This window comes from Haplochromis burtoni, unplaced genomic scaffold (assembly GCF_018398535.1).
Source record: "Haplochromis burtoni strain Fernald_Lab_line unplaced genomic scaffold, NCSU_Asbu1 Contig_158, whole genome shotgun sequence".
NCBI classification, from domain to species: domain Eukaryota; kingdom Metazoa; phylum Chordata; class Actinopteri; order Cichliformes; family Cichlidae; genus Haplochromis; species Haplochromis burtoni.
In genome coordinates, this window is record NW_024582519.1 from 664,208 (window position 1) to 680,835 (window position 16,628).

At 39.0% G+C, this 16,628-nt stretch overlaps 1 protein-coding gene across 3 annotated transcripts in view; it reads left to right on the top strand.

Annotated features, from left to right (window-relative positions):
- Window positions 1-2,728: 2,728 nt before the first annotated feature.
- Window positions 2,729-16,628, top strand: part of herc3 (HECT and RLD domain containing E3 ubiquitin protein ligase 3) — a 32,924-nt gene continuing 19,024 nt past the window's right edge. The window contains exons 1-11 of one of the 3 annotated variants that reach the window (XM_005932347.2): window positions 2,729-2,817; window positions 3,954-4,304; window positions 5,874-6,033; window positions 8,746-8,822; window positions 9,598-9,819; window positions 11,904-11,995; window positions 12,343-12,473; window positions 13,049-13,200; window positions 14,009-14,082; window positions 14,704-14,828; window positions 14,995-15,054. In XM_005932347.2, coding sequence (XP_005932409.1) covers window positions 4,082-4,304; window positions 5,874-6,033; window positions 8,746-8,822; window positions 9,598-9,819; window positions 11,904-11,995; window positions 12,343-12,473; window positions 13,049-13,200; window positions 14,009-14,082; window positions 14,704-14,828; window positions 14,995-15,054 — 1,316 coding nt within the window. In that variant the 5' untranslated portion in view covers window positions 2,729-2,817; window positions 3,954-4,081. Of the gene's footprint in view, window positions 2,818-3,953; window positions 4,305-5,873; window positions 6,034-8,745; window positions 8,823-9,597; window positions 9,820-11,903; window positions 11,996-12,342; window positions 12,474-13,048; window positions 13,201-14,008; window positions 14,083-14,703; window positions 14,829-14,994; window positions 15,055-16,628 lie in introns of those variants that run through there. The other 2 variants (XM_005932348.2, XM_005932349.2) reach the window with 2 other exon arrangements.

The following is a 16,628-nucleotide window of genomic DNA, read 5'->3' on the forward strand; positions in this document are numbered from 1 at the left end:
AATGAAGGAGAAAATCTTTTGTTCATTTGTTTGTTTGTTTCTACATGAGCTTTGATTTGATAAGTATCTGAGGCTGACTGTGAAATCATGATTATTGGGCTTCACATCTGTACTGATACTGAACAGTCATTTAAGATTAGCTAGTAAATAACAATTAGCTAATGTTGTTCATGAGACTAAAGTCATCTCACTTTGGTAATGTAAATATAATATGGCCAATATTAAAGTTATAATTTCAATCATTATTAGTAAATGCAGTAAAGATTCAAGCTGCATTTATTTATATTATTTATATTTCCTGTCACCTTAAATCTTCACTCAAAGACAGGTTTCTTTGATACTGTATATATAACTGTGTTATATATATGAGAGACAAATATTGTTCTTTTAATATATTGGCATTACTAAAATTGTCTCAGTGCTTAATTTAAATATCCATAAAATCATCACATTCTCTGTAAGATTAACGTCAACTATTGAACAGCGTATATTTTAAAGTAAAGGCTTTAAAACCAAGTTAGTACAAACATCGCTAATGTCACATAACTTTGCCGACATGTGGCCAACAGTAATGTTTTAATGTTCCTCGTTATTAAACATTCGCACATAAATAAGTGACATAATATTCAGTACTTACTTTTAAAAGTTTACTCTTAGGCCGCCCCTATTCCGGTTTTTTTTTCGGCAAAATTATCCACACCCACTGCCGCACTATGCATTCTGGGATATGTTGGGCCACGAAGTCTACACCGCCACATCCTTAAAATTCAATGAAATGAAGGACGCATTTGAGGGCCGCATTTTCGAGCAGCCTTTGAATTGGGACAGCCTTCGTCGTGTCGCTGTGACGTAATTGGCCTTAAAATGCGGCCTTTAAGGCTGCAGACCCTGAATTGGGATACAGCCAGTGTGTCAAACTCTTTCCATACCTTGCATTTGCCCATGTGCCACCCATATAGTTTGACCATGTGGGCCCCACATGTGTCATCAGTGCTAAAATATATATTGACTACCTCACATTTGCCCCACCTGGGGCCCACATAGACATGTTTTCAGGGTCTGACTTGCATTTGCCCATGTGTGACCCATATAGTTTGACCAGGTGGGCCCCACCTGTGTTATCAGTGCTAAAAACATATATTGATTACCTCACTTTGCCCCACCTGGGGCACACAAAAACAGCTTTTCTTTAAAAGACTATGTTAGCACATATCTAACCCAGGTGGAAAACCCAAGTGGGTCCTACATGTGTTTCCCATTTTGGACCAAGTGAAGTGTTTCCCATGTTTGACCCAGCCAGGACCTACTATATGTTTCCACTTGGTTTTGCCCATATGGCTTTAATGTGAGAAACCTAAGTGGGTCCCATATATACTAAACAATCTTGAGCCCACATAAAATATATGCCCATATTAACTTAACATAACCCATCCTGGGGCCCACATAGACATGTTTTCAGGGTCTGACTTGCATTTGCCCATGTGCCACCTATATAGTTTGACCAGGTGGGCCCCACCTATGTCATCAGTGCTAAAAAAATATATTGATTACCTCACTTTGCCCCACCTGGGGCCCACATAGACATGTTTTCAGGGTCTGACTTGCATTTGCCCATGTGTGACCCATATAGTTTGACCGGTGGGCCCCACCTGTGTTACATGCTATAAAACATATATTGATTACCTCACTTTGCCCCACCTGGGGCACACAACAATCAGCCTATCCTTAAATTACTGTGTTTGCCCATGTCTATCCCAGGTGGAAAACCCAAGTGGGTCCTACATGTGTTTCCCATTTTGGACCAAGTTAAGTGTTTCCCATGTTTGACCCAGCTAGGACCTACTAAAAGTGCCCACTTGGGCATTGCCCATATGGGTTTAATGTGAAGAACCCAAGTAGGCCCCATACAAAAAGCCCAGTTTGAGCCCATGCCCATATGGTACCCATCCAGCCCGAGCAAAAACCAGGTGGGGCCCATATATACATGTTGGCTGGGTCAAGGGGGTAAAAGTGGAAGATAAGTCGTTAACTAGGATGAGCTGGATAAAAAAAAAAAGTCAAACCTCAAAATTTGACATATGTCAAGGTTCTGATATGTGCATAATGCTGTTATTAGATACATTTAGTGAAATAAACAAAATGTTTATTATGCAATGAAAAAGTAGAAATAAATACATAAAACTGCAGAAAATGTATACACAAGTACTCAGACAGTACATCAGAATTAGAATAAGAATACTTTATTGATCCCTAGGGGAAATTATCTTTCGTTACAATGCTCCATTATAAACAAACAGTAGAAAAGACAGTCCCTTGTGGTGCCCCTGTGTTGCTGATTACCTTGTCAGACACACACTGTGGGAGACGTACATATTGTGGACCACTTTTGTTGGATTTGAAGAAGGTGGTGGGGGGGGCAACTTCACTCACATAAAAAACATCACAGCACCTTCCAATACCTAACACAAACGTGAAACATAACACCTAAAAGACTTAGTTTGACGGGATGCTGACATGATTCAGATATTAAAATTAAGAGCCTCCGCCATTTTAAACAAAGCTTGTATAAAAGTATTAAATGTTGGGAAAATAAAATAGCCACACCAATAGATTTAATGTTCACGGACTTTGTTGTTACGCCAGTAGGCATTTACCAATTCGGACACAGCCATTGGTAGAGCCCCATGCTCGGCGGACCAATCACATTGTCTCCTGCCCATAACGTCTAGTGACGTAAGCAGCTGTGGCACTTCCTCGTTTGTTTTCTGGGCTGATGAACCGAAACCAGTCGCCCAAATTCAGAATGCATCTGTCAAGGTAAACACACTGTTTTAATTTTGCACCACCCAGCTGTAAAACAGCGCCGCTGTGCTTAGGTTGTGTTCATCGGCTAGCCAGCGGGTCTCTGTTTTTTAGCTTTAAGACTGACAGCCAGCGCTGTTTTAGCCTGCGAACGTTAGTTAGCTATTAACTATAACGGCTTGTGTGGTTTGTCAGGCTCGCTAACAAACTTACTCAGGTAATGTCAGTGGGGACATTTAGCCACTGCTGCAGGATGTGTTTGTAATGTACACACAGCACGGGTCAGGAATCTAACCTGACTTAACGTGCTGGTCCTCACAAACGATAAAGCAGCCGCTGACACTTAAAATACAGCTAAATATACAGCTAAGCGTATCTCACATCGAGCTACCAGTGTTTAGATAATAATAATAATGATAGCCCACTGGTAATACACGGGAGCAACTCACAGCCAAGACTGGTGTGCTATAGCATGCTAAACAAAGCTATAATGTATAGCTAATATTTATTTAATGTTTACAAACTGCGATAAGGATGGTCACCCTGGGCTTTTGGTCCATTCCCTATATTTTCCTCCACCCTCCCAGGTAAATTAGTGCTTTCTAATACATGTGCCCGCATCCTCTCATCACAACTGGTTTTTCACCTTTTTCAGAGGTGATTCAGTTTAGTTTTTGCAGGGTTGTAATATAGGTTATACTTGTAATGATATAACTCATAGTATTAATAAAAAATATTTATATGGCGTTTATCCCAGTTACAATTTACACCTTAAACAGTGAAAATGTATAATATTTAAAAGTCACGTTTTTGGGACATTGTGAGGTAAAGCATACTCTCTATTGGCCCGTTTCTCTTTTGTGTATTTTCTGGCTTACTCAGTTGGTAATATTATTGTGCTAGAAGAGGCTGGACATTAAGGCGGGACTGCTTGGAGCTGCTTAAGCCAGGATTACACTGACAGGGTTTATTTAAATACACTGCCTGTTCCTCTGTCATCATGCTTACATCACTGTCACACACACCCACAGCAACCTCCGAGCCCGTCCTTGTTCCCTAATTGAAAAACTGTCAAGAGTTCACATATGGAGCAAAGTAATCAGCTCCTTATGAAGAAATATGCATAATCACGCTGTTTGTTTTGCTTCTAGGGTTGGAATTTACATGAAGAGGCGAAAGCGGGCCTGCTCTCGAGCTTGATCATTATAGTCTTCCTCCATCTGGCTGTCACTCTCTTTGCCTCTTCACATCGGTGCTCATTTCCTCTCCCTTCACCAACATGCTGTGCTGGGGGAATGCCAAGGATGGGCAGTTGGGTATTGGTGTGGAGAAGAACCCTGTGTTTGAGCCGAGGAATTGTCATGTGTTCAGTGGCAGGGGAATGAAAGAGGTCGCCTGTGGAAGCCAACACTCTGTGTTTCTTATGTATGATGGCAGTGTGTACACATGTGGCTCTAACAGCTGGGGACAGCTGGGTCATGACAAAGCAGGGACTTCCCCAGGTAAGCTCTAAATTGGAAACACCAGATTGGACCACCCTGGTGAACAACATAGCAAGTATGTTTGAGCATGTGCCTGAATTTGGACTGATTTGGCATGATTTGTCTTTGTCTGTGTTTGGCTGCACAAGCAGGAGGTGAATTGATGGTCTAATAAAAAAGTCAAATTGTATTCTGTTCTTCAACTATAGTGGAGTTATGTATTAAAAACCTAGCTTGTTATTTTACGTTTAAATAAAAGTGTTAATCAATTAAAGTAGTTATACAAATGGGCATGGGCTGATGGTGAAATTCTGGGCCGTTAGTGATGTTTGGCTGACTTAGTTGCACATAACCAAGGTTAAAACTTATCTATGATGAGTGATTAGGCACACGAGCAAGATTGGTCTGCACATAGTTGTTTGAGTTAAAGAGTCTGTTTTATGTTTTGCTTCAAATAATAGAAAGTTTTATATAAAGTTTTTTTTTCCTCAGCCATTTGATAAATAATAATTAATTTTAAACTGGAATAAATTAAACTCCACTTTCAAAAAACTTAAAGAAATCACAGACCTGGTTATTTTCCTTTAGTATAAGCCAAAAGCTCTTTAGTGGACACCAATAATATTTTATATGGGAGAAGAAAAATACCCTGATGCTTAGTTACAAAGACTGAGCATGCAGTGAAATGTCTTTTGCAAGTCTTAGCAGGTTCAGTGGCTGTTGTGTTTTTATCTGATGTGGAAGCAGGATGACTGAGGATTTAAAAAAAGCACAGACACTCATGTAACAGCAGCATGACTGTATGCTGGAATTGGGGATCATTAGGTGAGTTTGATATGAAACAGAAAGGATTCGTGTACCCACATTTTGGGCATTTTTCCTAAAATGGTAGTGACTGCAGACATGATGGGTCTGTGTTGGTATTATGTGGGTGGAAATGTGTTCTACATGTTCTTTGTTATGGCTTGTGGGTGAACTTGTAACAGCCCTGAACAAATACAAGAATTGCTGGACCTTAAAAATCATACACAGATTTATTTGAAGTATGTCCATCCACATCTTTAGTTAGATACACTGCATAGATTCTGGGATGTTATCTCACAGGTTGTATAACATGCTGGGCCAACTTGGCATAATTATATTTTTGTTATAAGGCCTTTATCATTTTATGTTTATGTTATTGAATCTTTTTAACAAGCTTAAAAAATGTTGATTGTTGATTAAATGCTATAGTCTTACCTCACTTAAAACCACATTATCAACTATTTTGTGTTTTCAATTTGTCTAAAGCAGCTAACCCTTAGTTGGTCCTTAGCAGAATACCACCAACACCAACTGCAAAGTCTCACCCACACATCCTTTTTGCACGTGCTTCAACACAGCATTTCTCAGTGCAGTTAATAATATACTATTTTCAGAAGAAATGTGTATATTATGTTTCTTGGATCTGTTGTATTATTGTGTACAATAAATACTTGTATAATAAATAGCATGTAGTTTAAAATATTTAGACTTATAACTGAAAAACATATGGGTAAAGAGTAAAAGTAATGAAAAGACCTCTACTGTAGACCTGTCATCTCTTCACAGAGGTTGTTGGGGCTCTGGATACCCAAAAGATTGCGATGGTGTCATGCGGTCGGGGGCATTCGATGGCAGTGAATGAACAGGGTCAACTGTTTGCCTGGGGAGCTGGTGATGGGGGACAGCTGGGACTGGGGACCACAGAGACGACTGTTCGAATTCCCAGGTGCCCGTGTAGTTTATAGGAAGAAGGGTTTAGCCTGGCCACACAGAATTACACATGCCAGTAGGAAAACTTACAGTACTTACCAGCAGCCTAGCACCTACTTGTACAGCGTACATCTGGCCACTGCCACAGCTAAGTGTGTCCATAGAGCGTGCAGACGTAGACAGGTTTATCAGAGCCTATTTGAAAACTGTTAGTCACAGACTTCCTGTAAGTCTTTCACATGCAAATACTGGGAAAATGGGATTTTACTGTAATAAGTGGTTTGCAAAACGTTTTCTAGAATAAGCAATTAGTGCCCTGACAAAAATTTTATTTTTAATAGACAATTTACTGAAAGTTTATGAGGGGAAGAAAGCAGACAAAAGAGACTAAGACTAAATAGATATATCAGAAATATATTTATATCTATATGCTCACAAAATCATTATTAAAAAGAAAGAAAAACTACAGTGACATCTTCATTGTTAATCTATTGGTTACTCAGACTAACCTCAGTGTTATAGTGGAGGAGAAGAAGCCCCATGTAAACATATACTCAGCGAGATAGTTTAATAGTCAGTATTTTGTATGCAGCAGCCTTTCATAATTCAGTTCAACTTAGTTTTATTTATATAGCACCCAGTCACAACAATAGATGCCTCAAGACACTTTGTATTGTAAGAGAAAGACCCTACAGTAATACAGTGAAAATCCCAATAATCAGATCACCCCCTATGAGCAAGCGCTTTTGTGACAGTGGGAAGGAAAAACTCCCTTTTAACAGGAAGAAACCTCAGGCAGAGGCAGGTTCAGGGAGGGGCGGCCATCTGGCTCGACCAGTTGGGGGTAAGGGAAGGATGACATGAGAAAGACACATTGTGGAAGAGCGCAAGAAATTATTAATAACTAATGATTTAATGAAGATTAGTGTAAAAACACATGGTAAGAGAAAAAAAAACACTCAGTACATCACGGAAGCCTCCAGCCGACTAGGCCTATTGCAGCATGACTAAGGGAGGATTCAGGATCACTGGATCAAGCCCTAACTATAAGTTTGATTAAAAAACAAAGTTTTAAGCCTAATCTGAAAAGGAAAGTGGGTGTCTGTCTCCAAAATCCAAACTAGAAGCTGGTTCCACAAAAGAGGGGCCTGAAAGCTGAAGGCTCTTCCTCCCATTCTACTTTTAACTACTCTAGGAATTAAAAGTAAGCCTGCAGTCTGAGAGCAAAGTGCTCTATTGTGGTGATGCGGTACTATGAGGTCTTTAACATAAAATGGGACCCGATTATTATGGATTTAAAAGGGAGCTAGTGAAGAGAAGCCAGTATGGGTGAAATATGCTCTTTCTAGTCCCTGTCAGTACTCGTGCTGCGGCATTTTGGATAAGCTGGAAGCTTTTCAGTGAGTTTTTAGGAGATCAATAATTACCATACTGCATCGTAGAAGTAATAAATACTAGTTTTTCAGTATCAATCTGAGAAAGAGATTGCACGAAAGGAAGAAAGCAGTTCTTATATATTTGCTTAGTGTGTGCATTGATAAACATCCTGGTCAAAATGACTCCAAGGTTCCTCACAGTGTTACTGGAGGCCAAGGTAATCCCATTTAGAGTAAGCATATAGTAACATATTTTTAAGTTGTTTTTTTTTAGGGCTACGTATGCTAACCTCAGTTTGTAGTGGAATTTAGGAATTATAGGTCATCCAGGTCTTTGTCTTTCAGAGATTCCTGCAGTTTCACTAAGTTGTGTGTGTTTTCTGGCTTCATGGATAGATAAAGTTGGGCATCATCTGCATAGGAGTGAAAATATATGTTTTGCCTTCCAATGATACCGCCTAAGGCAGGGGTGTCCAACTCCAGTCCTCAAGAGCTGCGGCTTTTAGATCCATCCCTACTCCAACACAGCTGAATCAAATGATTGGATTACCCCTTCAGCATGCCATCAAGTTTGGCAAAGGCCTGGTAACAAGTCATTCATTTGGTTCAGGTGTGTTGGAAGAAGGAGCGCGACAGTAGCTCTCGAGGACTGGATTTCAACACCCCTCGCCTAAGGGAAGCATGTATAATATAAACAGAACTGGTTCTAGTGTGGAACCTTGTAGAACTCCATAATTCACCTTTGTGTGTAAAGAGGACTCCCAATTAACATGAACAAATTGAAGTGTTATAATTTTACGAAGTTTGTCTGAATTAGATCTCTCTTGTAAATGAGATGTTGAGTCTCAATGGGGCTACCTGTATAAATAAAAGTTAAATAGCAAGTAAAAAGTCTATTAGATAGATGTGATTCGAACCACCTTGAATAGCTACAGCATGCTCTAATCGCTGTAATTAAATTATGGTCATCGAACCTCATTGCACCGAGGTTTAGAAGAAGCACAGACAGGAATCTACCATCAGTGGCCATAAGAAAACCATCTGTAACCTACACTAAAGCTGTCTCTGCAATCTGATGCATTCTAAAACCTGACTGAAACTTTTAAAATAAACAATTTCTCTGCAGATGATTAGTTAGCTGTTTTACAACTACTCTTTCAAGACTTTTTGAAAAAGGCAGGTTAGGAAGGTTGTGATTGGCCTATAATCAGCTAAGACAATAGACATCAGGTTTGACATTATTTGGAATTCCCAGCCTTTTCATTCATCATCTACTTAAACAAGAAATGTTTTAAATGTGTATTTTTGGCTTGATAAACAAATGTTTTTGTTTCTTTTTAAATTTATCCTAGGTTGGTCAAAAGACTGTGTGACCATCGCATCTCTCAAGTAATGTGTGGGAATCAGCACTGCATCGCACTTTCTAGAGGTGTGAAAGACAATTTCTTTATAACACCTCATCACTGTTCACGATGTGAATGTTGGATCCCAACTGTGTCCAATCGAGCTGAAATTTATGGCATCAGAAAACCCTCATAAATTCTTAAATTCACTTCATGCAAATTTTAGCTCATCTATCCACTCGTCCACAGTTCACTAGAAGCGTTAAGCCTTTAACGGTATTGGTCAGATCTGAGTGAAACTTGCACATGGTCAAGGCTGTTTTACGAGCAATCACCAGGCAGTAATGATGGAGAACAAGTGTGTGTGTTTATCAATGTAACAACAAAGTGTCAACCATCAGCATCAAGGTTAGCATGACTAGGACTCAAGACATAATATTTTCATTAAAATATGTGATTGCAAAGGGAGGAGAGCATAGTTTGAGAAAATGCAATGAGATTTTAAATTGACTGTTTTTTGTCCAAAGAAATGTGATCAGATGTTGAACCACAGCTTCTTGGGGCTAAACACACATAGCTTCATGTATTAATACTAACAGGATAATGGGGTCTGTGATTTATCTGTCAGCCTGAAAAGTTGTTTATTTATTTATGTTTGGTGTAAGCTTTGACTTGATTTAAGTTTGGCTATAAATGAAAACATTTGGTGTTGTTGATGTTTTGGCAATATGTAGGTCTGAGCCACACCCTGTAACAGCTCTAAATATAGCCACTCTATAAAACAGACATCTGCCCTGTATTTTGTGTTCATTATTGGTGTTGATGTGAGGTAAAGTTCATGATGTGCGTTTTTCCTCTCAGATGGCCAGCTGTTCACATGGGGCCAGAACACCAGCGGGCAGCTCGGGTTGGGGAAAGGAGAGCCCAGCAAGCTGTTCCCTCATCCTCTAAAGTCTCTGGCAGGAATTCCTTTGGCACAAATAACGGCAGGAGGAGACCACAGTTTTGCCCTCTCATTGTCTGGAGCTGTATTTGGCTGGGGCAAAAACAGAGCTGGACAACTGGGCCTTAATGATAAACAAGGTAATAATCACCTGGTTAGAAAGAACAGCGACTGTTATATGATATAATGCAGAGTGTAGAGCTTCATGCAAATTATATAAATCTTTACGTAATATTGTGTCTCACATTTTTATCAATTTATTCGCGCTTGAAAAAAAAAAGGTTTTCACAGTACTCCACATGGTGTTGTGAAAAACTAAGTTCACCTGTACTCTTTTGATAATATTTTAGAGGTTAAGTAACAGCTAGGTACTATTAATAATTAATAATGACTGTCAAGTGTGAGTACCGCTATCAAAGCAGACGTTTTGGCAGTTTCTGATCTGAAGCATTCACGTCTTAACACAATGCCACAATCTTCCCTGGAAAGGACGTCTCAGCAAATTCAAACTGAGCAATACATAGAGAAACTGCAAAAAACCCAGCAGCTACATCTCAGACTCTAGAGGCCTCTGTTAGCAGGTAATTGTAAAGTTCATGATGGTACAAATAGAAAAGGTCTGAACAAGTGTGGCTTATTTGTAGGGGTGGGGGGAAAAAATCGATACTGTGTAGTATCGTGATATTTTGTTTGCTAATAATGTATCGATACAGGGTCAGCAGAAATCGATATTTTGTTACAAAAAAAGTTTTTGTGGACTGGAACATGCTCTGACTTCAGAGCATGTTGATCCTTTTTCTGAGCAAGAATCCTGACATTCCTTCACTGTCCAAATGTGTTTAACTTTTTTTTTTGGCAGCAATAAACATGACAGTTTACTTATTTTAATTTAAGACATGTTTTATTTTAATTAAGTTTAAAACTTTTTTATTTAATGTAAAATTATATTTTGTTTTAATTTACTTTCAAATTCTTCAGTTGCTGAAGGGGCTGCATAGTTTTCATAAATTTCAAAGTTCAGAATAGCTATAATTGTACCAGATGGTTGCATTCAGTTAAGTTGGACTAGACTGTAATACAAACCGTTCAGTTTGTCAACAATAAAACTGACTGAAATGAGAGAAAGACTGAGTGTGAGACTTTGATATTAGATAAAATAAATATTGATAAAGTTTACCTTTATGTACAGAATCTGAATATCGCAAAATATAAAAAAAAAAATTGCAATAATATCGTATCGTGCGTTAAGTATTGTGATAATATCGTATCGTGGGATGTATGGTGATTCCCACCTCTACTTATTTGGAAGGGTTACCAGGAGGAAGCCTGTTCTCTCTAAAAATAACATGACAGCACAGCTTAGGTTTGAAAAGTTGCATCTGAGAAAATTGCAAGACTTCTTGAATAAAGTCCTTTGGACAGATGAGGCCGTTGGGGTGGCTGTAGTTTAGGAGGTAGAGCAGGTCATCTACTAATAGGAAGCTTCTATTTCTATTGTGTCTCTGAATGTCACATAGAAAGCACTTAAGCATAGAATGGATGTGAATGTGTGAATGAGGCATGTTGTATAAAGTGCTTTAGTGGTCAGCTAGAGGAGAAAAGCACTATATAAGAACTAGTTCATTTACCATTTATCATTATGCCAACGTGCAGATGTTTGGCCATAATGCACAGCACCATTTGGAAAAATTAAACACAGCATGTCAGCATAAACACCTCATACCATCTGTCAGCACGGTGGTGGAGGGGTGATGATTTGGGCACCTTGGAGTCATGGAGTTGACCATGAACTCCTCCGGATACCAAAGTGTTTTAGAGTCAAACTTTAGATGTCTACCTGACATTTAAAGTTTGGCCAATACTGGGTCAGGCCACAGGACAACAGCAGCAAATCTACCGCAAAACGGTATTGTTGCCATTGTCTGTGAAACAATGGCAACGAGCTTGATTGCTCTCACGCTCATTTTTTGTTTTATGAGTAGTTAGAGGTCACCATTTTGGAGAAGAGATCTATTTATTAACATTTCATGGAAATGATCCTCAATATTAAATAATTTAATAATTTAATTAATTAACATATCCACGTTTAGTTTAGTTGCCATTATGGTGCTAAATCAGAATGCAAAAGTTTAAGTGTTTTCCAGCATCTTCTTAATTTGAGTGGACTCATCTGGTTGAAGTGTTTAACAGTGTGGACTCGCTCGTGTGTTGTCGCCTTCCACAGATCGTGCCGTCCCATGCCACATCAAATTTTTGAGATCTCAGAAAGTTGTTTACATCAGCTGTGGAGATGAACATACAGCAGCCTTGACAAAGGTATGATTTAACTGTGTTGTACATGCTTTACATATGGATGTTTAATTTTGGCCATTTCTAGTAACAGATATTATGCAACCAGATATTATAAAGTCTTGTTTTGTTAGGTCGTTCTTGTTTAGCTGCCATAAAAATTGGTGCAAGAGATTTATATTATTTTACACAACACTCTGTTAATACAGAGTTAAAAACTGAGTCTTATTCCAACCACACGGTCTAACCCCATCTTATCTTAATCTACCACCTAACGTGTGCCATAAGTGTTTTAGTGCAAGACTATGCATAAAGTTTCCCTCTTAAATGGAAAAAAGCACGGAAAAGGTCAGTGTGTTTACTCTTCCTGGCAGGATGGCGGCTTGTTTACGTTTGGTGATGGCTCGTGGGGTCAGCTGGGTCACGGCTCCACCAATAGTGAGCTTTTACCTAGACGAGTGCTGGAGCTCATGGGCACCGAGGTGTCCCAAATCACCTGTGGCAGGTACTGTCTCTGATAAACCTACAGAGGGCTTTTGTTGGTTATACCCATACGATCTCATGGAACCAAGTAAAACAACACTGGAGTAAAGTCTATGTTTATGAAGCTTAAACTTTTTTTTGACTCTCAGAAAGCCGCAGTTTTAACTCTCTTGTACGGTGTGTGTTTTTTTGTTTATTTTGTTTTAGTATTTTCTCCGCACCTGATGGGAAAGGAATACTGAAAAGACTTATAGAAAGTTACCTTGTCCCTTAAATGTTAATAGCTTTGATTGTTTTGCTTCCAGCCACAGACATTTGTTGCATCTTTTTTTTGCTCAGTTATTTCTTTTATCCCCTTGACCGTTAGAACAAAACTTCTCTTTGAGAATCCAAATTAAAAAAAAATATAAACATTAGTAATAATTAAAAAATATCTGCTGCAAAAACAACTGATCTAAACTGAACATGTTAAATCAGAGAGCTGTAAGGTACCGTTGATCATGTTAACTGCATATCTAATGCTGTAAATGTGTAACTATCAAAGTGGTAAATTTACTTTTTTGAGTTTCTTCATTTCGTGGTTTTTCCTTTTGCCAGGCACCACACGTTGGCGTTCGTGCCTTCCTCTGGCGTGGTATATGCGTTTGGTTGTAACAGCCATGGCCAGCTGGGAACAGGAATACTGGGGGATGCCAGAAGCCCATTTCCTGTCAAGGCCAGTTTCCTGACTGGAAAATTCCATAGAAGAGGTAAGCAGAGGACTTGCCGATCAGTCCCTATATGCTTGTGACCGAATGCCTTTTTAAAAGTGCCTCATTCCCACTTCTCACGTTTGTTAGACATGTGTCCTGTTTGTGCCTTTACTGGTAACTGCAGTGGAAATCCAGGCAGGCAGCTGTGAATGTTACAGTTTTATTTGGCCTAACCATTATGGTCCTGGGAACCTTGTTTCCGATTTTTTTCCTTGAAGACAATGGAGAACTTTGAGAGAATTTACAATTTACGAAGTCTTAAAACAGAAAGAACAGACTGATAACGATACAGTGGGCTTTGTTAGTGTCCAGCTAGACTCTGCTGCTTCACTGTCTTGCGGAGGTATTTCTGATTTGGCTCCAGTTGCTGTTGCCAAAACAACCAAGAGGATAGTTGGTATTCAGCCAAAACAGCTTGTATTTGCACAGCAGTGTCTTCTGTTGGATTTACCAGAAATCATCCTGCAATCTGCTTGTAATGTAGGCTAGGGGGTGTGAGTCACAGCAGAGATTTAAAAATATATATATATATTGTAAGGAGACTGCAAGAACACAATTTATTCTGCCATGTATATCAAATTGAAATAGCACAAAGAAGAGCTTTTGAGCCAAATGCTTTATGATTGCTTTATGCTTCCACAGTGTATTATTCTTTATCCTTCATTACTGTGTATCATCTTTTTTCTCAAGGTGAGGAATCATTACAGACACATGCAGTTTAAAGTGCTTTACAGTGTGAAATATATATATTTTATTCCCTGTTATTATGTTCAGTGTCTATCTCTTTTTTATGTTTCTTAATTAGAATCAAAACAGTATACCGTGACCAAAATCATCTGTGGAGGAGACCATAGTTTCTTATTGTACTCTAATGAGCAGGTATGTGATTTCATAAAGATTAATACTAAAATATCACATTTTTTTAAAATTAAAAATATATACTTACTTCCAGTTTTACCATTGTTATTGTTTGTTTGAATTTTCATGAATTACATAAATGCTTTGTTATTTATTTTCATGTTAAAAATATAGAGAAATGTGAAACTGAAAATCAAAGATGTACTCTAAAAACCATCAGGAATTAAAAAATGATTAACTGTATGTGACACACATGTGCTTCTTAGTTTCCTGCAGCACGCTGTATAATTCTAAGCAATCACATCCAAAAACTCCAAGCAGTCATGTCTGTGTTATTTAGGTTTAGTGTTTCACCACAGGGTGGCGTTAATGTCTCAGCTTTAACCAGTTCAGTTGATGGAACTCTGTATTTGGAGCCTTTATCTGGTTAAAAAAATGTAACTTTCAAGCAAACTGTCAGGAACGTAGGCTGATAAAGATGTAAAGCGCTTAGCCAAAACATTTCCATCTCAGGCGTGGCCTCTTTATTTTGTCGACGCAACCCAGATCAAACTTTGCCACACAGACTGCAAAGGACCAAAGCAAACAGTCTTCCGTGTTTGTAACAGTGGTGTTATGTGTTCTCTGTCTTCCCCTCTACAGACCTCTGTCCCCTCGGAAGACTTCAGAGTGATTAATATTGGCAAAAGTCTCTCACCAATCAATTATGAAAGTTTGAATTCGTTGAGGCTGAAACTGATGTACAACACAGACTCTAGCATCACAAAGTAAGCCAACGATAAAAGGGTATTGTGTCAGATATTTTAGATTATAAGCTAGAATGTAGACTCATATATAATTGGTTTACACAAATACACACAGAGCTTAATTCACTTTAATCACTGGAAAGTCTCCCCCGTTACATTTTCATTGTAATGTGTGTTTCGTTTACAGTGACGTCATAGTTCAGCTGTCGTCGACGGCGTGCTGGAATGCCAGCTTCTTGGACCAAAGGTGCATAGACCTCACCTGCATCAATATGAGAAATACACAAATAGTGCAGTCAGGACTTGTTTTATATTGGAGCACGGTTGCATGTATTAATGCAAACACCTTCAGTGGAAGACAAAACACCACTGAGCTTACATTTTTCTAAGAGCTTTTCTAAAAGCTTAAGAGTATTAGTGAATCTACATAGACAAGATATTTTTTCTTTAGAAAAGGTACTTCATATAAATTAGATTTTGCTACTTTTACTTAAGTCAGACTTGTAATTTTATTTTCACCTTTAAGAAAAAGAAGACACTGTTGACCTTGAGGAGGAAAAAAGAAACAAACATTTAACAGTTAATAAGATATAGCACCAAAATGCGAAGTGTAAAGAAGAGCTGAAATAATTCATTAAGAGGTGATAAAAATGTTTAAGTTCCCACCTTACTAGTGCAGGATTTAGTCAGTATTTGCCAAACAAACCTTGGATGCATGCATACCATCTGGATGACAAGTTATGACCAGATATTTTATTCTTCGTTCTCCGTCACTGTCTGTGTTATTATTAGAAGAAGTGTTTGATTTCTGCAGGTTGAAAATGTGACAATGGTTTATGTTAGACAGGCACGACATATTTAAAATAGTTAGTACAATTATGTGCTGCACGTGTCTGTATCGCTACTGTGCTGAGCCAAAAATAGCACATGCTCAGGATATTTGGCCTTGGTTCAGGCAGTTGACAGATGGCACAAACTGCAGTCGCGCTCGACATCAAAATTGCAGTTTTTCCACTGAATGCTGCCACAGAAACTCTCCCAGTATTTTAGGACAAAAAAAGGGCACCACAGTCCCCAACAAAGGTTTAAAAAAAAAAAAGGAAACAAGAAGGATCTGTTAGCGTTTTATTAGTGCAGATTCATCACAGAGTAACTTCTTAAGCCCTTCAGGTGTGTGTCATAAATGAAGGAAACGCATGCCGTGTGATCAACTCACAAAGATGTACTTTCTCTGTCAAATAATAATAATAATAATGGATTGGATTTATATAGCGCTTTTCAAGGCACCCAAAGCGCTTTATAATGCCACTATTCATTCACTCTCACATTCATACACTGGTGGAGGCAAGCTACAGTCGTAGCCACAGCTACCCTGGGGCAGACTGACAGAAGCGAGGCTGCCATATCGCGCCATCGGCCCCTCTGGCCAACACCAGTAGGCAAGTAGGGTAAAGTGTCTTGCCCAGGGACACAACGACCAGGACAGAGAGCCCAGGGATCGAACGGGCGACCTTCCGGTTACAGATGCGATTCCCAACCCCCTGAGCCACGGTTGCCCTCAAATACCCTCAAATCAATGCATATCATCTTATCCAGCTGATTGTCAGGCCTGGGAAAGATGCTATCTGTTTGGTTAGCGAGATCTGTGCGAGTCCATCAACCTGTGTGTTGACATCATGATGTGTGTAGGACAAACTAATCAGCAGATACTTATCGCGTCCTGGGAATGAGTTGTAGAGGTCACCGGGTTGGAAAAAAAGGCCTCACAGACACATGCGTGAAAAATGAATCTTTCAAAAACTGAAATGCCACAGGAGGTAA